Below are 21,882 nucleotides of genomic sequence, written 5' to 3' on the forward strand. Positions count from 1 at the left end.
TCCTTTGGGTTCGACAATCCGATCTTACTAAAGCTATACTATTGTTCGATAGGTACACTTGCCTTCATCGTGATAATAGTTTGTTTCAAGAGCGATTAATTATAAATTTTTAAAACCTGCCACAAATATCATGTATCAGAGTCAGACACCATATGACGCGACTCACTCAAAAGCGACCTCTCTTCCTCCAGCCTTACGGTACCTTCATGCACTTTTAGCTCACACTCTGACTAGTAAGAGTGAGAGCACCGGAGTCGTTAGTACTCATGACGCATATTTTTTATGGAGCATGGCCACCGGGCGTGTCTTTGACTTGGCGTACTTCATTGTCTTAGCCTTCCGCCATCAGATTGACCGGCACAAGAAGGGGCCTATTTGTTTAGGCCCTTATATGACTCATCTCGCTCGACACTTTGGTCTCCTAGACACACCGGAGTAGTCCTCTACACTCACAATAGTCGGCTAGATGTCCTCTCAAGGGATCTCGAGTATGATACATATGAGGATGATCGAGTGGCGTCTTGGAGTGGATCCCCCTCAGTATCGATTGTTTCATTCTGATGCTCAGAATGAACTCAAGGACTTCACTAATGATGTTCCTCTCCATCACGAGGATCCACCACACCATCCACCTTCGATTCACCACCGTATTCCTACTATTCCTACTTTAGAGGATGTCTTAGAGTGGCTCACTCGCTTTAAGCAGTACTGTGCTCAGAGGTTTGACAGCCTTGACGCAACATTACAGAAGATCTGTCAGCATTTCCATATCTCCTCTCCAGCGCCGACGACTCAGGAACAGATGTGTTTGACAATGAGGACCATTAAGTCAATTTATTTTATTTTTATTTCTATTTTTATGTTTATTGTTATTTTCTTAGACTTCTTTTATTTTTATATTTTAAACTATATTTTTATTTATTATGGTTGTTTTTAGTTGAGTAACCCTTTGATCTTCTTCACCACTTGTGTTTATTTTCTTATTAGTTGCTCAGAATCGTGCACTACATTTAAGATTTGTCTACAATTCCACTTTTCACTATTTTGGGGATTTTATCCAATATTTAGGGCAGTTTCAATTCTCTCCCTCTCTTATGATATTCTGTTTCTACTGTGATTATTTTTATTTGTAAATTAAGGACAATGTACATATTAAGTGTGCGGAGGTTATTTATATGATTATTAGAAAATCCCTGAATTATGTCTTGTGTTCAAGTAATTTTCTCATATTACTATTAGAATTAATTCTTATCGCTTTGTGATTATCATTGATATGTTTTAGATTAAATTCATAAATATTTGTGCATTGATTGTTTAAACTTTAAGGCATGAGATAACCAAGCATGATAAGTCTATTTTTAGAATTAAAAATTTTAGGTTGTTTCCCTGAATTGAGGTATTACCTTGAAATTTGACATTTGCAAGATTGATATCAACAACCATAATTTTTTTTGTGAGATTTTGAGCCTTTAGAGCAACACTTTTCTTGCTCATTTTATTATTGGTTATGAGTGTAACACCCCTGACCCGTATTCGTCGCCGGAATAGGGTTACGGAGCATTATCGGAACATTCAGAAACATTTACAAATAACTTATGTAAATTACTATTTATTTACCGAGATCATTCATAACGTCCCTTGATTGGACCCTTGAGGCCCAATATGAGCATTAGAATCGAGTCAGGACTTGATCGGGAACTTTAAGAATTTTTTATGACTTTTCAAAATTTTTCCAATGTGCAGGGCTCACACGCCCGTGTGGTTTAAGGGACACACCCGTGTGACCTTAGAACACGCCCGTGCTAGAGGTCGTGTTCTACCCCGTGTAACTCTTTGACTTGCACACACAACCATGCTACACGCCCATGTGCTAGGCTGTGTGGTTAGTCAATTCAATTCGAAATTAGGTGCAGGTTTCACACGGCCAAGACACACGCCCGTGTCTCTGCCTGTGTGTTCAATTTTGAGCATTCTGTTTCTCAAAATTAATGTGCATGGGACACATGGCCTAACAACATGCCCATGTTACTAGGCCGTGTGTCACACATGGCCTAGACACACGCCAAAAATTTCACCCAAGACCTGCACTTGAAACATTCAACCAATACTAGTCATTCCAAGCATTCAACTTAAGCAAATTTCATCATTCACAAGGCATATCACTACGAGCATACATGATCACAACCTTACTTTAGTTTAACTTAGGCATCCACAACATTGATCACATATTCATAACATAACACATGTGTATATGTAATCATAATAATCTACTTAGTTATACCAAAATGAAACCATTATAAGCCATTCCAATGGCTAGGTTACAAAATAACATTTCGAACCACTATTGGCCAAGTTGTCATATACATGCCATTATACCAAAATGATTTTACTAAGTATACCCAAAATGACTAGTTGATAGTGTGATGATACTCTAGTGATCTCCAACCTTCACGAGCTTCCGAACACTATAAAACAGGGAAAAATAAACGGAGTAAGCGTTACATGCTTAGTAAGTTCGTATAAAGGAAACTAAACTTACTAATCTCGTTTATTAAATCTAAGCATACAATAACAAGTTTTCCATCCATTTGGCTAAATTGCCTAAACACATACATTCAATCAAACATGTTAGTCACAAAGTTTACATATACATCAAGTAAGAATAGATGAGCTCATCATGCAATACACTTTCAAGACATTATCATTTCATCTCATAATTTTCATGCCATTCTAGAGTTATATGACCGTTGAATCATTGAATTCCGATGGATGCTTAGGTAATACACTCGAAGTCTACAATTTAATAATTCGTAAATTTCTTATTCAAGGGTACCCATTAGGGCACTTAACCAAGAAACACTCTCTCGAGCCACATATCGTATAACAGGATTACCAGTCTAGGCTAAATCCTAATCATAACGTATGCTCAAGAGGTATTCTATAGGGATTACTCGTCCGGGCTAAATCCTTTATATAACAAGGTCAATGGGATTACTCGTCCGAGCTAAATCTCGTCCGCAACAAATGTAGGACCTTATTAATTTCGGGAAAGTGCATATAATAATTAGAATTCAGTATTCAATCGGGACTTACCCCTTTATCATCATTTCAAGCATGTAGTCAAATATTCGTCATAACAATCAAATAAATCATATCAATATAAGTCACATTACATACAAACACAACATTCAATTAAATATATTTACAAGTTTGGTTAAGTTACACGAACTTACCTCGACACTTGTTCACGTAAAAAGTCTACTAATCCAAAACCTTTTCTTTTCCTCAATCTAACATCGCATTAATGTTTTCCGGATCTATATTTATGAATTTAACCATCAATTTAAAACATTTCATATTTAAATGAACTCAATTTACGTCCTAGACAAAATTATCTCTTCACTAAATTCTAATTTTGTCCTTAGGCTCGGAAAATGAAACTTGTGCAAATTACACCCTATTCCAAGCCTAACCAAAGCCTCATTAAAAATTTCATAGCACATGTATTCATAAAATTTTAGAATTTTTCATCAAATTTTACAACTTTTCATTTTAGTCCCTAAATCATGTTTTCAGCAAAAATCACTTTGTAAAAGTTGTTTATCTATTAATGATCTTTATTTTATACCATAAATTTCTAATTTATAGCATATACATCCATGACCCATTTTTTATACGTTGATAACTTTTCAAATTAATCCCTCAAATAGAGAGATTAAGCTATCTCGGTTTCAAAAATACCAAAATTACTAAAAACGGGACAAGAAAACTTACCCAATTAGGCCTTGAAAGTTTCTTTTCTATCACCTAGGGTTTCCATGTGTTTTCAAGCTAAAGATGATGAAAATAAGATGATATATTTTCTTTTCATCTTTTAATTAATTAAGTATTTTGCTATTTCCAATTTAGTCATTGCCCTTTTTCTATATTTCCATGGATGAGTCACCAAGAAAAATCTACATACTTTTCTTGATGGTCTAATTACCATATAAGGACCTCTAGATTTGAATCCATAGTTATTTAACCCTTATAGCTATTAGAATTCAACTTTTACATTTTATACAATTTAGTGCTTCTCGTAATTAAGCACTTAATCGATAAAATTTTCGTTTCAAAATTTTCACACGACATGTCTATTATAATACGGACCATATAATGAAATAAAAATAAACCTTATTTTTGAGTCAAATTTGTGGTCCCGAAACCACTATTCTGATTTTACTGAAAAATGGGCTGTTACAATGAGTGTATCAGTATTGATTTGTTATTCTAGAACTTGCTTCAATTATACATGTCAAAACCTCACCTTTGATTTGATATGCTGAGATGATAAAGGAACTTAGGTTTTCACTCACTTATCCTATAAAAAGCCTACCTTCATAATTAACTCTTAGTGAACCCCTTTGAGCCTAACACACCGTTTCTTAATTTACCCATGTATGATAACCCATAACTCATTTTTTGTTCATTGAGAATTTTTCCCTTTTATTGACTCCATTTTTTTATCGAGATTGGATTTGTTTAATTGCCTGATTAAGCCTTTTGATTAAGTTGCTGAATTATTTCTTTTTATTTAAATAAAAAAAGAGGAAAAAAAAGAAAAAAAACATATATAGTTATTTAGTTCTTTGTTAATTAAGCTTGAGCAGTTAAATTCATATTTGATAAGAAGCTCGGGTTATTCTTGAATAGATTCGATTATTGTAATTATTTGTAATTCAGTATTTGTTATTTTTCTAGTTAGGTAATTTATCAATTCAATCTCGATTCTAACCCTCTTTTTCAGCCTTCCTCCACACCTTGAACCTAAGCCCCATTACAACATTTTAAAGACCTTTTGATTTGTGTATCATCTCATTTTATAGTGGTGGAGATTTGATTTTCATGTAAGCCTATGGTAATAACTTTCCATATTTGACTTTTGAGTGCTTAATTTTTGAACCTTAAACACTTTGAGTGATTTGAGTGAATCTCTAGTGAGGATGTCGATTCTTGTAGATTTTGAATTAAAGATAATCATTTAGATAAGGGGAAATACCTTTGTTTTCATGCTTTAAAATGTTTGACTTGGATTGTTTGAATCTTTAGTGCTCTTTTATTTGAATTATCAATGTATGATTATTTTTGAATTATGACAAAACATTATTGATGAGAATTATTAGTTGAGAAAGTTTAATTTTAATTGTGAATTGAAGATTTTGCTTGAGGACAAGCAAACGCTTAAGTGTGGGGATATTTGATAAACCACGCTTAAGTGTGGGGATATTTGATATACCATAAAAGTAACATGTTTTAATCTCATACTTGGCATGTTTTTGGATGATTTATTATGTGAATTAGTGAATTTGATGCTCCTAATCCTTTAAATTTATGTTTTTATACTTAGGTGAGCATAGGGAAGTGAAAGGAGCGAAAAAGAGGCCAAAATCAAACAAAAAGAGCTGTTTTCAGGGACCATACGGCTTGGGCATTTTCACACGGGCTAGCCACACGCCCATGTGCCAACTCATGTCAATTTTGAAACCCTGCTTCTCTTTTACACAGAAAAACCCAATTTTTAGAGTTTCTGAGCATTCTAAAGTTTATAAATACATATTAGAATAGGACTAAAGGGAGTACGCGGAGTAGAACGAAGAAATTACTCAAAGAACGCTGCTGAAATCAACTTAGAAGCAAATCTCCTTCAAGATTGAAGATCTCCATTCAAATTTCCTTTAGAGTTTTATTGGGTTTCTTATGTCTTATTGTTATTCTAATTTTGAGATGTTTCCCTCCTAGATTATAAACTAAATTTCCTAGACACCTAGGGAAGATGAAACCTATGATGTATCTTATTATTTGATTTTCTGAATTATATGATAAATACTTGATTCTTGTTCTCAATTATGTATGCTTATTTATTGCTTTAATATTTTCAGGATATTAATTCAAGTGTGATGTGCTTATTTCAGTGGAGCAAAAGTCCTTATTTAAGAGTAGATCTGGCATAACTGAGTGGAGTTGCATGTAATCCTTGAAATAGAATGGCATAAATCTACCAGATTAGAGTCAAATCTAATAAGGGAATCCATAGATCGAGTTAATGCGACAATGGGGGTTTTAACTAGAAAGAGATTTCAATTAATCAACCTAGAGTTAGTTGTTCTTACTCTCGAAAGAGATATCAACATAATTTAGGGATTTCTACGGATCAAGGCACAAGTGAATAAATTTTTTAATTCAGATTCAGAATAATAAGTGAAGTCTAAATGGATTCTTTCCTGGGTATTGTCTATCTCATTGGTTTTCTTCAAATATTTTCTCAATTCGCTCTCTGTCGCGTTCTTAGTAATTAGTTTAGTTAATTTTTGATTAAAAACATCCTCTTTAATTTATAGGCTAGATAAGAAAAAGATAGTAATTACTAGTACTTTTAGTCCTCGTAGATACGATATTCTCGACTCACCATAACTATACTACTATTCGATAGGTGCGTTTGCCTTTATCGTAATTTTAGTTAGTTTAGTGACTCATCAACAAGGAAGTACTTCAAGGATCGTACCTAAAGGAGGACAAATTAAATCATAAATATTAAAAATTATATTATGATAAACAATAAAAGAGATAACAAGCGTAAACTAAATCAAATGAATTAAATAAACAGAAAATAACCAAATAACTAAATCATAATAACAAGTAGAAGATTAACTCGTTTCAGTGGTTGTAATTAACTTCAAAATTTCAGTTTAAATGAAATTAGCTATTAATTAACTAGTATTACCTCTTCGCATCTACTAATTAACTAATCGATAGGTACTCGCTTATCTTTTGACCTCACTTTTTCCACCGGGATAAATTATGATTTACTCGGCAAACTTATCTCCCGACCTCATTTAACCTAAATTACTTCTTAGAGTCATCAATCCTAGGGTTTAGGTATACATAATTTAAAACCAGCTAATCTTTATGGGAAACCCACATTCCTCCGTTAACAACTCCCATATCCACTCGTTAATCTCCCTAGAGACTTTGCCTTTCATGGATTTGGACACCATAACTCTTAGATTTAATTTAACATGGAAAAGAACACAAATAAATTAAAGTAAGAGAAAGGGTAAGAAATTGCTTAGTTGATTGAAGCGGATGTGCTCGGAGTTGTGAAATCTTTCGATAGTTAACTAATCTTGATGTTTGCAAAAGAACAATGAAATAAAACTGCTGAATACTTTAATAGAAAAGACTTAGGTTCGATTGAACCTAGTCAAAAAGAAAAAAGTATGTCGAAATGGAAAATAAAATGAACTAAAACCTAAATCTACTAACTACGGCTCCTAAAGGCTTGTTTACATATTAGCAATAGCCTAACCCTAATTAGGTCTATTACAGGCCATAATCTCGGAAAATATTGATTACACGAACGATTTTAGCCTTTTTGATTCTTGCCTTCCACGTTTAAACCTGTGTCGCGACACAACACCGTTATCTTTAACTTGGAGTTTTAGTTTCATGTGTTACGTCTCAAGAAACTTGTGCTACCCTCGAGTGTCGTCCATAAGGCTGTTGGATTGCTAAATACACATCCTGCACACTCAATTAAACATACAAAACTATCTAAGGCTTGAATTGGCGTAATAGGTTAACTAACATCAATTCTTTCATAAAAATGTTTATTTTGCACATAATTAAGTCTAAACTACGAAAGCTAAAAATGCTATAATTAAACATAAAACTACAAAATAAATAAAGCTCTTTAAGTGCTGAAATGTACTAAAACTACCACTATGTTTGGCGGTAGGTCAAGGGCCAATATAGATAAATGATGAATGAATGAATTCGGTTCGAAAATGAAATGTGTTGTGATCAAATGTTCAACATTGAATGGATTTGTAGCTTTAATGATATTGATATGCTGGTATGATAAGTTCATTTAGCTTTGTTAATTGAACTATATTTAGATAGGTCAAATGATGCATTGGTACTTTGGTAGCATATTTATTTATATACATATATGTTATTACATTGAATGAGATTTAGCATGAGTTGTATATATACATTGGTTGACATTAGAATTCAAATTAATTGTATGCATATGATTGTAACCTATGTTATATTTACTTGAATCATGGAAATACCATAGACCATTATTGCTTAGCGTATGGTTTGTTTTTCCCCTGTGTAGGTATAGGTACATTTAGAGGTCCCAAGTAGTAACTCCGGCATCCAGCCAAGTGTCCTTGACTCATCAATGTTTGTAAAGTCTTTTTGTTTGTTAAACAGTTAGGCTAAATCAGATTGTTGATATAATAGATAGTTATGTTTATATTTGAAGCTTAAAATGGTAATGTAGAAATGGCTAAATAGTTTATTTGCATATGTGAATATAATACGTTGATGAATTGTATGAAAAGTTGGCATACTTATGGTTTATAAGGGAAATGCATATGCCAATTGTGTAAATGAATGTTGAATGGCACAAGTGCCTATGTTAGCAAATAAGTTTAAGTAATGTATACATATATATATGATGAGATATGTTGAGAATGTATGTTGGAAATGGTATTAATGGTTTTGAATATTGGTATTGAGCATATTGAATTGTATTGACAAGTTAAATAGGTACCAAATTGGAGTTTGTTGTAAAACAAGGGTCATGTCGTGATATCAGTCCTTTAATGTTGTGATGAGATCAAGTCAGTATGTTGCGTCACGACAAGGAACCCTCAACTCCGCTACATCAACCTGATATTTTAAATTTTTTATAATTTGGTCTTAATTCTACCTCGGGTTTGAAATAAAGCTTCCATAAGCTCATATACGACTCAAAAACGAATGTATATCATATCATATGTATGTATTGTTTGAAATTTAACCATTTATTGGTATAAATCAACTGTAGTTTGATCGTAGTTGCTCCGACAATGAATGTGACACCTTGTAGCTTGGACCTAACGATCGGATTGGGTATCAGGGTGTTACATGGATGGCAACATGTCATCATTGAATCAAATTGCTTTTATACAATCAAAATGCTTAATGGAAAGATCTCAACGTCTTTGGAAGTTTCAACATTTATCTCCAATATCCTATTGATGGTTTCTTCAGTTTCAAATGTTCTTTTTAGCCGTGTGATTTGACCTAATAATCAAATAGCTGATTGGATTGCTAAGAAACAATATTTTATTCTTGTCGGATAAATTGGGTATTTCGTATTACAACTGAATTTATTTATTTTTTGTAATTCCTTTACTTTCAATGATTTTTCATAGTTTGAACAACAACAAGAAGAAAAAAAACCCTTAAAAATATAACATTTGATACATGAACTTGACATTTTTTTTTTAAATTTGATACCTAAGTTCTTTTGGCCCAATTTGATATTAAACGTGACTCTTTTTCTTAAGTGGTTACCTAGCTTTTTTGACCCAAATCAGTACTTGAACGTCAATGCTTTTCCTAATTTGGTATCTAAACTTGTAAAATGTTATACAAATTACCCTAATGTTAGTTTTTCATGAGGGAACAAAAATAGCTAATGTATGATTGACATCTGATAGATGACAACAAGTTTAATGGTAAGAGTTATTACATTTATTTGGAGTTTCTTCTGTTGCATTAAACAATATGCTCAAAGTTTAGTTTTTATTGAGGTTGAGATTACTTTGATTGTTATTGGTAAGAATGATTCAGAATCGATTACATGCTTAAAGAATGTCTTAATCTTTACAAAGTCCTTAATTCCCTAAAAATATCGGCACTATAAGAGGTAATTCATGTTACAAATTGTGCTCTGAATTGTTCTTCACAAATTAATACTGAAGAAGAAAATAAGAGTTTTAAAAAATAAAATAAAAGAAATTCATTAGGTTAAATGTAAAATTTTAAAATAAAGTAATTAAACATTTAAAATATAAAAATTTTTGTCATTTATCACATATCGATCATACATTTTGAATATCATTGCTACTTCATAGAAAAATATTGTTAATATATTGATGTAATTTTATATATTGTTTGACAAGTTTAAGTACTAAATTAGACAAAAACAAGTTAAGTATGAAATAAGAAAAAAAAACTAAATTAAACAAAGAGAATTAGTTACCAAATTAAGAAAAAAATTGATGTTGATACACCAAATTAAAAGAATATTTCAAGTTAATATTATATTAAACAAAATTAAACAGCGAAGCCTAGTCGTAATGGTGGGGCTTTAAACTTGGCTGCAGAGCCGTTACTTAATTACTACAAACAAATGTCTATAACTGCCCAATGAAATCCTGCCATGTCACGTCCAACCAATAAATAAGCCGAATATCCTCCTTGCAAATTTAACCCAATATTTACGACTGACTGGACTTACAAATGCCAATTTGACCGCTCTGCTCTCATTTTTATCAAGTAGAAAAAGAGACTCCGTTTTCTCGGTCTCTCAGATCCAATTCTCCGTTTCTTCCTCTTTCTTAGATCTCCGAATTCCAGCATTTGGATCTTCTCTTTCACATTCTTTAAGCTTGCTAAAAGAGAAAAAAAAGAAAAACAGTACGGTTTAATTCTGAATAGTGCTATTTTGGTGATCGATTTAATTGCAGCATTTGGTTTAGTTTCTATTCCATCTGTTTCGACCTCTCTACTAGAGTTTCCTACCTTAATACGATCATGAATCCTTTTTCTTCCGGTACTTGTCTAAGGTGAGCACCAATTCCTACTGTTACCCGTTTCTTATTTTACTTCTCCTTTTTCCTTTTAATTGGAAGATCAGATCAACAACTCATGAGTTTGTTTATTTGAGTGGACTGGAGTTGTGACTAAAATTTAAAAGAGCTGTATTTTTTAATACCGTGATTAGAATTTCGGGAGTTCAGTTGTGGTTCGTGCAACTTAAAAGATGATTGGGTATGTATTTAGAGCTAAGTGTAATCTGTTAGCCTGTTTGGGGTTTTCATAATTTGGTTCTTCTGATTATCTTTTGTTTTCCTTTTTATTATCTCGAGTTAGTTGCAACTTGCATCTATTAATGAAATTGTAGAAATGTGTCATACCCATTTAATAATTGGTTTGAAAGTAGCTTGATCTTCTTTTTTTGAAATGTTGATAATATTAAATGATGCACTAAATAGCATTGTTGTTAGGAGGTACCATTATATAGATGGCAACTAAAACGTTGACTGGTTTGGTCACGCAAGTCTTACTGTCTCTAGTCTTGCATTATATGTAGCATCGTTAAGGCATCCACAAGGGTGCGCATGCACCCTGCGCCTTAACACTAGATAGCAAACAAAAGTGCCTCGAACCCTTTTAGGTGAGATGCATGCCTGGTGCACCTAGACACACTTTTTGTAAAATGGCAGGCATAGAAAATGCACATGTAGTTTATATACATATTAATTGAAAATGGTTTAAACTTACTTCTCCAATGCAGGGACATGATACGGGCTATACGTGCATGCAAAACTGCAGCAGAAGAACGTGCTGTTGTAAGGAAAGAGTGTGCTGCTATTCGTGCTTCAATTAATGAAGATGATCAAGATTATAGGCACCGTAACCTGGCAAAACTCATGTTCATTCAGATGCTTGGATATCCCACTCATTTTGGCCAAATGGAGTGCTTGAAGTTGATTGCATCTGCTGGATTTCCAGAGAAGAGGATAGGATATCTTGGTCTTATGTTGCTTCTTGATGAAAGAGAAGAAGTTCTCATGTTGGTCACAAACTCATTAAAGCAGTATCTTTTGCGTGGATTCTTCTCAAGCTTATTTTGTTCCCATTTCCTTTTCCCTTTTATCAGTTCTGTTCTGGGTTAATATTGTTGTGCCTGATAGGGTTGTATTACAAGTGTAAAAATAAGAAAATGGAGAGATTTGCTTTACTTGCAGGAACCTTAATTTATATGCAGAGATCTGAACCATTCAAACCAGTACATTGTAGGACTTGCTCTTTGTGCACTGGGTAATATTTGTTCAGCAGAAATGGCCCGTGATCTTGCACCTGAAGTAGAAAGATTGCTGCAGTTTCGAGATCCAAATATCAGGAAGAAAGTAAGTGTGTCCTATTCTTAACTCAAAGATATGTTCATCACATATAGATGTGAAGTAAAGAAGGAAAATGGAGGCCACTGGACTCCAGACTTTTTGAATTTCTTATGCTTAATGCTGAGTATCCCTCTTAAATGATAACTTCTCTGTCCTCTTCTGCAGGAGTAGGAAAGTTTTGGGTTTTTCTGTTGAGCACTTCAAATATTTCTGTTTGTGCCCTTTATTTCTTTGCAACAATGCGTTTGTAATTTTGTCAATTAAAAGGTTAAAAGTGTAAACTGATTGTTAAGTACTGGATACTGCATAACTGAGATGCCATCTGTATAGTGTGATATTCGTTCAATGATATTCTGCACCATTCATATGGCAGCTACTTTTATCAAATCTGGATTTTTTTCTGCCTATATTTCTTAACCAGAAGAATTTGCAGCATACAATCATTCAAGGGAAAAATGCTAAGGTATTGAAACTATTAAGTCCAATGTGTGACTCCAAGAAAGACAACTTAAGTTTTCTTGTTTGATGGGGAGGGAAAGGCATCTAATGATCATTGCCAACCATTCTATGATGGCATTTTTCAATGTTCTAAATTGGTTCAACTGCAATATCACTTTTCTATTGGAGGACTGATTCAATTAAACAGGCCTCCCACTTCCACATCTCTCCCCTTCTGCCCGTGTGCGCAAAGTGGCTTTGGTTATGAATTCTCATAATTTGTATTTGTTGATAATTTTTAGGTTATATATATGTCAATTTCTTCAGTGATCTGCCTGCAATCTTTAAGAGCTCTTTACTCTTGTTGTAGGCAGCATTGTGCTCCATACGGATCATAAAGAAAGTTCCAGCCTTGGCTGAAAACTTTATCAATTGTGCCGCTTCCCTACTTAAAGAAAAGCATCATGGGGTCCTGATAACAGGAGTTCAACTTTGTGCAGATCTATGTAAAGTCAGTTCAGAAGCCCTTGAATACTTTAGAAAGGTAAACTGGTCTTGACCTTATGAGCACAACAGCTCATAGCTATAGCATTTGAAAGACACTCTATGGAGTTCATGAATTATTTGCTTTACTTGTCTGCTCCTGTATAAAATTGTAAATATTTAGTACCTGCTTTGGTATTTTTTGGAGCACCCAATGCGAGCAGAGCTGTCTACTTTACCACCAGTCCTTTTGTTCTGTTTCTGGAAGAAGAGTAGTTATGATAAAAAGGATCAAGCTTACTGGTGTTTTTTTCTAAACAGTTGGTTATTATTTCCTTCAATTTATACTAAGATCTTCAGGCTCATTTTGCAGTTTGTTTTCTATAGGATTTATGAACTATTTAGACCTTTGGAGTTGAGCAAAAATAGGTGCTCCTTTATCATGTAAATATTGGGTTGAACCATATTTTTAATTTTTGAGGGAAGAAATTTTTCAAAAATGGATAATGCAGTCAGTTTTGTAATTTTGATGGTAGCTTATTTTATAATTATTGCAGAAGTGCACAGAAGGTTTGGTCAGAACTCTGAGGGATATAGTAAACAGTCCCTATTCACCTGAGTATGACATTTCTGGCGTCACTGATCCTTACCTTCATATAAGATTACTCAAGCTTTTGCGGATATTGGGCCAGGGAGATGCTGATGCCAGTGACCGTATGACTGACATACTTGCCCAGGTCAGTTGTGATGTTTTTTCCATGACCTATCATTTTTCTTAATATGTCCAAAGTCCTAAAAAAAAAGTTTTCCGCAAAATAAATCTGACATTCCACTCTATTATTGCTTCTGCTCGTTAATAAATCTTAATGAAATTATTCGAAGTATGTTAGTTGACAAAATGGTATACTATATTGGGTATTTTGGATATTGCCTCTAAAGCTGATTTCTGCCAGTGAAATTAGAAACTGAAAAAGTTTTGGGTAACTCCTTTCATGGTTTACGGTAATGTTTCATTGCTTAATGTGGTTAAGATTTCTTTTATTTTACTTTTCTTGTATTTTCTTTCCATAGGTGGCAACAAAAACCGAGTCAAATAAAAATGCAGGAAATGCTATTCTTTATGAATGTGTTGAAACCATCATGAGCATTGAAGATGATGGTGGCTTACGTGTGCTTGCTATAAATATCTTGGGGAAGTTCTTGTCTAATCGTGACAATAATATCAGGTATTTTCTTTGAAATCTTATTTTGATTTTTTCATATCCCTTTCTACATATTTCTTGGTCTACTATATTGTGCAATTGAACGTCGCCTGTATTCCAGATATGTTGCATTAAACATGCTTATGAGGGCTACAACGTTGGGTGCTCAAGCAGTGCAGAGGCACAGGGCAACAATTTTGGACTGCGTAAAGGTATCTGAAGATATTTAAATTTGTTTCTGATAATTCTCAATTGGCTTCTGATAGAAGTTCTTGCTCAAGCAGTACGCAAGGGGTTTGCTTTTGCTTTCCTTTTGTCTATCCAAAGTATCTGGTTCTGGCATTTATTTGTTCTTGGCTAACACCATACGGGAGGGAATTAAAAACTCTTTTATCACTTGCTAAAGCAGCGATAACAATTTCTCTCTTTTGGTATCACTCGATCTCTTATTTTTTCCCTTACGGATAAAGGCCCTGTTGTCGTCTCTCTCTCTTCTCCTTATTTTTTATTTAGGGAACCCTCTGGTTGCCTTACTTGTGATGTGACTGTTATGATTTTTTGTGGTTGGTTGTTCTTCTTGCCTTTTGCTTGATAATTAGACAGATTCGTTGTGCTTTTATTTTAGGAGATATAAGAATTCTCACAACCATCCCTTGGGCTTGGGTCAGGGTTAGGTTGGATGATGAACTGGGTAGATACCCTTGGTACTCTGAACAGTAAAAATAGTTTCCAGCATTTTTTTCATTGCTTTTGATGTGGAATCTGATCTGATTCTGAAGTGCCGTTGTCAAAAAGTGAGTTTTCTCATGTGCAACTGAAAAGTTTTTGATTTGACATTTCCTTGTCCAGGATTCAGATGCTTCAATTCGGAAAAGGGCACTTGACCTCTTGTACTTGCTGGTGAATGATAACAATGTAAAGCCCTTGATAAAAGAGCTAATTGAATATTTGGAAGTAAGCGATCAAGAATTTAAGGGAGATCTTACTGCCAAGATTTGCTCCCTTGTTGAAAAGTATGTTATACTATTTGTTAGTTACATGAGAAGTGCTACTTCAACATTTCTTTTGCATTCTATATCTTCTGTAATTGTCATCTTTATGCTTTCTCCTCTTGCCTCAGTAATTTCATGTATGCATGTGTGCTTGTATGTTGCTGTATATGCTGTGTATACTCCTTTGTCCAACCCAAATTTTTAGGACCGTTTAAAATGATTGGTTATTTCTACTGCAGAAAGCAGTTATTGCACACAACCCATTTGATATAGTAAATTTTAATGAATTGCTTAGATTAATAGATGCTCCTTCTATCTTTTCATTATATTGGATGGTATGTTCTTCTGGTATATCAGAGAATTTTTCTGTTGACCGAGGATATGCTGAAAGACTAATTTGGAATTACTTTGTAACATTCTGTTGTCAATTAACAATTATATTTATCCCTCAGGTTTTCCTCAGAGAAGATTTGGTACATTGATCAAATGCTCAAGGTTCTTTCTGAGGTATGTGTTGTCTTTCATAGAATCACCATATGATTGGGATAAAGATGTTTCATTTGTCATATTCCACTTAATTCATTGATGTCCAAGTTTCTCTTTTGCTACTATATTGTTTATTCTTTGAGTCTCATCCATCTCAGTCTTTGCTCCTAGTAGGTGTTGCTGAACATTACGTTTTCTAAAAACTTCTTTATCACTTTACCCATGTCATTTCAATCTTTGATTAATGATCATGCAATGTTTTGTGTGTGAATACACGACATAATGTTGTAAGACTTCAAGCCACCACAGCCAGTAACTTGTTAAGGACTACTGTTGGATCCAGAAAAGTGGTCAATGGTTTTTAGACCTGAAGCATAATAGAAAAGCTAACACTTTCCTGAGACAAATTGGTATTTAGTCACTGTTTACTGCATGTAGAAACCATATGAAGGCAACAATTTACCAAAAAGTGTGGAATTGAGGTGTTTAGTCAGTAATGGTTCATCTTACTGTGCACAATACTTGCACTTCGCTATGTGTCAATGTTTTTGCATTTTATTGATGAATTTCAATAAAAAAAATAGGATAATGGCCACAAACATTCAAGCAACTAATCAAATGCTTGTTCTTTTACCTTTACCTGGTGCATGAATCTCCTTGATCTGCTGGATGTGTACTCCTTTTTTATATCACATAATATTTAGTAGTGAAAAAGGGAGGTTAGTTTTTTTCCCTTTTTTGGGTATAATGGCACTTTTGTTTTTCTTTATCTTCTTGGCTCTTTCAACGTTTCTATTAAATTATTTTGTTCCAAGAGTACTAACATTTATCCTTTGCTTAATAGGCTGGAAATTTTGTGAAAGATGAAGTCTGGCATGCCCTTATTGTTGTCATATCTAATGCTTCTGACCTCCATGGATATACAGTCAGGGCACTGTACAGAGCATTCCTAACATCAACTGAACAGGTATTCTTTGTTTTTCTCATGGTGGATTTTATATATCTAAATTTAATATGCTTATCTACTTAATTATTCAAATGCACATTGATATTTTATCAGGAAACTCTTGTTCGAGTGGCAGTTTGGTGTATTGGTGAATATGGTGATATGTTGGTGAATAATGTTGGGATGCTTGATATTGAAGACCCAATAACTGTAAGTGTATCCTTATTCATGAAATTGTTTACATGCTAGTCTCTAGTCATGTTGCACTTCTATATCTCAAGAAAAAAGGGGAAAATAGCCAGGCTGGGGGAAGCTTCTAATTGAAGAATGTTGATTAGGACCTTTTCTTCAAAGATTTTCATTACTTCGATGCTTATCCTGTGTGCTATCAAATTGAATTCAAGTAATTTGTTAACTGTTAGTAAAGAAGATGCAACTATTTTCCCCTTTTGGGTTTCATCAAATAGTGAATTTTCTAGGTTTTTCTTGTGGAATTTCAATTTTAGTGGTAATTTATGACAATCAAATAAATTTTAGCTAGCTAGATATAAATCTATTTTACAGATTAATCAAAGTAATCTTGACCAAGTATGGCATTGATTTTGGGTTACGGGTAATGTGATTTTGCAGATGTAGAAATAGGCAAGGAATCATTCAATTCCCCTTTTGACAAGGCATTGTAAAGTACCTTCTAATTTTATTCAAAGCATCTTGTCTAGGTATTTTTATGTTTGTTCCTGTTGAAATATTCTGAGTTTGCTTTTAATCATATGTATTAATGGGTGTTAAGCAATGTAGTTCTTTGTCACTCTGGGTCTTTTCCTTGTAATCAAATAATTCGTTAACATTCTCAAACTAGTTAGATTCTTAACATGATATATGCTGAGCTGAAAGTTCTCCATGTCTGGATCCTTTTCTCTTTTCAGTGTCTGCATTAATGAATGCTTTTTGAAAGTTCAGTTAAATTTATTTCCTAAGCAGGTAACAGAGTGTGATGCTGTGGATGCCGTAGAGGTTGCTATTAAGCGTCATACTTCAGATCTCACTACTAAAGCAATGGCCCTGATTGCTCTGTTAAAGCTCTCTTCTCGTTTTCCTTCTTATTCAGAGTATGTTGATGCTTGCCAACCTGCATATTATCATTTATCTCACTCATCTTCGCACAGTTATATGTTTCTACCTGCTTCTTACCTCGTCCTATGGGTTAAAAAGAACCTTTTATATGCATAACACAATCTCAGTTGAATTTATTTCTTGGCAAATTAGTTTGACGTTCTAATTATTGTGGAGTTCCTTCATGAAGTAATTGAAAATTTTCATATTTGTTTATATGACATGAAAAAGATAATAATTTTTCATGGATTGCTATCTCAGGAGGATTAAGGGTATAATTGTCCAAAATAAAGGAAACGTTGTGCTTGAGCTGCAGCAGCGATCTATAGAATTTAATCGTATTCTTCAGAAGCATCCAAAATTTAGGTATATGATTAAAAAGTTGTGTTGTATTTTTACCTCATTACTTTCGTTAGAGGGTTTCCTCAATCATAGCATAGTTATAAATTACAAGGCTGATGAATGAATTTGTACAGATCTGCATTGGTTGAAAGGATGCCAGTTTTGGATGAGGCGACTTTCAGTGGAAGGAGGGCTGGCTCCTTGCCAACAGCTATTTCAACCTCTTCTGGAGCACCCTCTAATCTTCCAAATGGAATTGCTAAACCCGCTACAGCTCCTATTCCAGATTTACTTGACCTGAGTTCAGACGATGTCCCTGCACCTAGCTTTTCTGGTGGTGATTTTCTACAGGATCTTCTCGGTGTTGATTTGTCACCAACTCCTGCACCATCAGGTTAGTCGGTGTTGATTTGAGGAGTGAAATTAGTTTTTCAAGCATGCACTTGTGTTTTGAAATACCTTGATATTCCACCTTAATTTTTTTGGCAGCGTGATGCTAACAGTATTATTTTCACAATAATAAGTCAGTTGAATCCAAATGTTTATTTTATCTCTTTAATTTATCTTTACTTGTTGAGAGTTAATTATTTCTATTTGACAAAAACCATAGTGGACAATAGTTCAGGCAAACACCTGTTGATTGAAATTAGTTGTTTCTAAACATTTGGACTCAAACCAACTTCTTGAATTGTTCGATAGAAGTACATAATAGTCGCTTTTAAATTTGATTTCTTTAATCATAAGTATAAATCTAGATTGGTTTGCAAGTATATTTGCAAGTATAATGGGTGTCATGATATGGTTATGTTGCATAGTCAATTAATTTGGCAGTTTCTCGTAACAATGTTAAAGAAAAATAAGTATCTCCTAGTCATTGCTTTTACTGCCTTCCTTCTCCAATAGTGAACTCTGTATTGCATAGGCATAAAAATGTTTTAATGTTTCATTCGCGATTAAAAGTGTACTATTTTCAATTTCTAATCTCTTCTTTCCTGTAGTTGAAAACGTTTGATTTTATTTTTGAATTGTTAGGCGCTGATATGCCTCCAAAAGCTAGTACAGATGTTCTGTTGGATCTTTTGTCAATCGGAATGCCGCTTCCTGTGCAAACCGGCTTGTCTGCATCTGACATATTATCCTCCAGTCAAGATGACAAAGCCCCATTTGTAAATTTTAATGGGCTTGCATCACTTTCCTCACTTTCTGCAAATGCCACTTCTCCTGCAAACGCTGCTCCAATGATGGATTTATTGGATGGGCGTGGCCCTGGTCCTCAAAAGTCTGGTAAGTTTTAATAGGTTTGGGGATCTGTTCGGCTGATTTGGTATCCTTTTAGTTGCCAAAGGTGTTATAGTCTTCTTTTCTGTGGGCAGAGGAAAATGATCAAGCTTATCCATCTTTAGTTGCATACGAGAGCAGCTCCTTAAGAGTGATGTTCAACTTTTCAAAGCAACGAGGAAGCCCTCAAACAACGTTGATCCAGGCTACTTTTACAAATTTGTCATCTAATGTTTACAATGATTTTCTTTTCCAGGCAGCAGTTCCAAAGGTAACTCAAGATGTTTGCTTACCGAGTTTGCTTTTACACTCTATACTTCTAGTAAAAAAAATAATTGGGTTTCAGTGCAATCTGTTAGAGGTATAATTTGCATTCTTATATTGTTCGCTCCTGCTGCTTTTTATTTATCATAGGTTCATGTGAAAATAAAAAAAGACTGCAGTTTGTGAACTAAAGCCTGTCATCACTTATAGTTCTTTATTTTCTGGGGATACTTGAACTTTTTTAACTGCATTTGGCGGGTTTCTAAAATCTAGGCTTCACTATTTTCACAAAATATATGAAGTTGCTACGTTTACTAAAAATAACCATTGAATTTCTATTTGTTACATTGGGTTTTGCATGCTTCTCCTTTTAATATGTACTTTGCTGCTTTTATGCAGTTTCTTCAGTTGCACTTGGATCCAGCTAGCAGCAACACTTTGCCTGCAAGCGGTGATGGATCCATCACACAAAATTTGAAGGTCACTAATAGCCAACATGGGAAGGTATGTATACTGAGTCTTATTAATGTTTATGTTATGGATTCTGAATCTGAGAACTTAGCAAGAGAAAGCTTTAGTATACTATCTAATTTTAGTTGTTCTAGTTAATTAAAGTTGCTCTAGGGAACTGATATGTTGCTCTCTGATCTAACTTCCATACTGAAGCAGCCATCCTTCACTTAAAGATTTTTGGGTTGCTATTCTTCCATTTTATACTTTAAAGTATTTTTGAACTTCTAAGTAGCAGCTGCAGATTTTGTTTCCTGCATCATGCTAAATGATGCTTGCATGTAGTAGTTCCATTATAGCCAAGAATTTAAATGCATGTGCAATTTATTTTTCGCGTCTTTATGGAGGAGTCAGGTGGTTTTTAGGCTTTGGGTGACAATTTATTTCCATGGATTTTAGGTTGTCTGTAACCTCTTAACAATTAATTTACCCTTGGCCATGCTACCTGTGTTTGGAAAGAAATTCTTAGTGTTGTATGCAACCATTTTGCTTATTTATTTTTAGGTTAAATCAGTCATTTATGTATTTTATTTCCAGAAATCGTTGGTCATGCGCGTAAGGATAGCGTACAAGACGAACAACAAAGATGTTTTGGAAGAAAGACAAATAAACAATTTCCCCCAAAATTTGTGAGGTTGGTTCATCCACGGATATGTGCACCATATAGTCATGTTTTTCCTTTTCTTTCGTATCTTGTTTTACCTCTGAGAAGCTTCATCCCACCATTTGTAGTATGCTAGTGCAATCATTTGTTAACAAATTCTCTCAGTTTTAGGTGATCTTATGTATATTACTATTAACCCCTTTCAGTGCGGAATTGTCGGGAATAGAATTTTTGGCTTAAAATACAGAAGAAACTGAAATGTGTTATATTTGGAATTACAAGGTGAAGGTATGCTGTTCCTGCAATTTGAGCACGGAATTATTTATGGAACTCATTCTTACCTTGTTATTATCCGAGGGAACATTATCTTTACTCCAATTTTGTAGTGCTAAATTTTGGTTTTGCGCCTTTTTTTATCTGTTTCATTAGGTTTTAATCTTAATTGCTAATACGATGTTTCTCATTTTATTCTTAGAGCTTGGTTATCAAACTCTAAAAAGAGGAAATCTGGAATTTAATCTTTGATTCTTGTATTATCTTCAAAGTAGAGTACAATATATTTGATTTCAGATTATAGTATGTGCAATTTTTACTAATTGCAACTTGGACTTCCTCTTGAGAAAAGGGAATATAGGAAAGCTATTGTGTATTTGCCCATATATAAATATATAAACTTTCTTATGTAAATATCAAAGTATTTCTAATTAGTTGTATAACATGGCAGCTCTCGAGCTGGCAAAAGTTTTTTGTTTTGAATTACTAGACTTTAACATTGATTTTCCTAGAGTTCTGTGATTTTTTCTCGATCTCAAATGAATACTAGTACAAATAAAATATGGGACAGAGGTGTTTTATTATAAATATAAAATTTATTAGAGGAGAGAAGAATGCAATGAGCATTTCAAAATGTAAAACCCCCATGCAATATTGTTATTTTTAAATGCACATGGGATGCCTTTTATCTCCCCAAAGTATGTGCCAGATGCTGCTACTCTTAAAGAACGCGAGCTTGAGCTTCAAGTCTCAAATGGGGTTGGCTCACCAGATGGTTAAAATAATATGTGTAAATTGAAATGAGGGTGAGCAGGGTGGTTAAAAATGTGACAGAAGAGACCTTGGATTCTTCTATCAATATCTCAATAATGCATGCTGTCGGTTTGTCTTTGTAACTGTAACTTAGAGCATGTAAAAAGATTGATTTGGATTGCTATGTACTTTT

The 21,882-nt window shown here is 33.9% G+C and overlaps 1 protein-coding gene across 1 annotated transcript; it reads left to right on the forward strand.

The window, feature by feature from the left end:
- Positions 1 to 10,339: 10,339 nt before the first annotated feature.
- Positions 10,340 to 20,993, forward strand: LOC107942723 (AP-1 complex subunit gamma-2). The gene is made up of 18 exons (XM_041099890.1): positions 10,340 to 10,664; positions 11,396 to 11,698; positions 11,870 to 12,011; positions 12,814 to 12,987; positions 13,484 to 13,663; positions 13,998 to 14,152; positions 14,250 to 14,340; positions 14,978 to 15,141; positions 15,573 to 15,627; positions 16,451 to 16,573; positions 16,667 to 16,762; positions 17,534 to 17,661; positions 17,927 to 18,031; positions 18,142 to 18,401; positions 19,040 to 19,291; positions 19,381 to 19,556; positions 19,949 to 20,053; positions 20,597 to 20,993. The coding sequence occupies exons 1-18, from the start codon at positions 10,633 to 10,635 to the stop codon at positions 20,690 to 20,692; spliced, it is 2,637 nt and encodes an 878-aa protein (XP_040955824.1). The 5' UTR covers positions 10,340 to 10,632; the 3' UTR covers positions 20,693 to 20,993.
- Positions 20,994 to 21,882: the final 889 nt, after the last annotated feature.

The sequence above is a fragment of the Gossypium hirsutum genome, chromosome A03 (assembly GCF_007990345.1).
Source record: "Gossypium hirsutum isolate 1008001.06 chromosome A03, Gossypium_hirsutum_v2.1, whole genome shotgun sequence".
Taxonomy (NCBI): domain Eukaryota; kingdom Viridiplantae; phylum Streptophyta; class Magnoliopsida; order Malvales; family Malvaceae; genus Gossypium; species Gossypium hirsutum.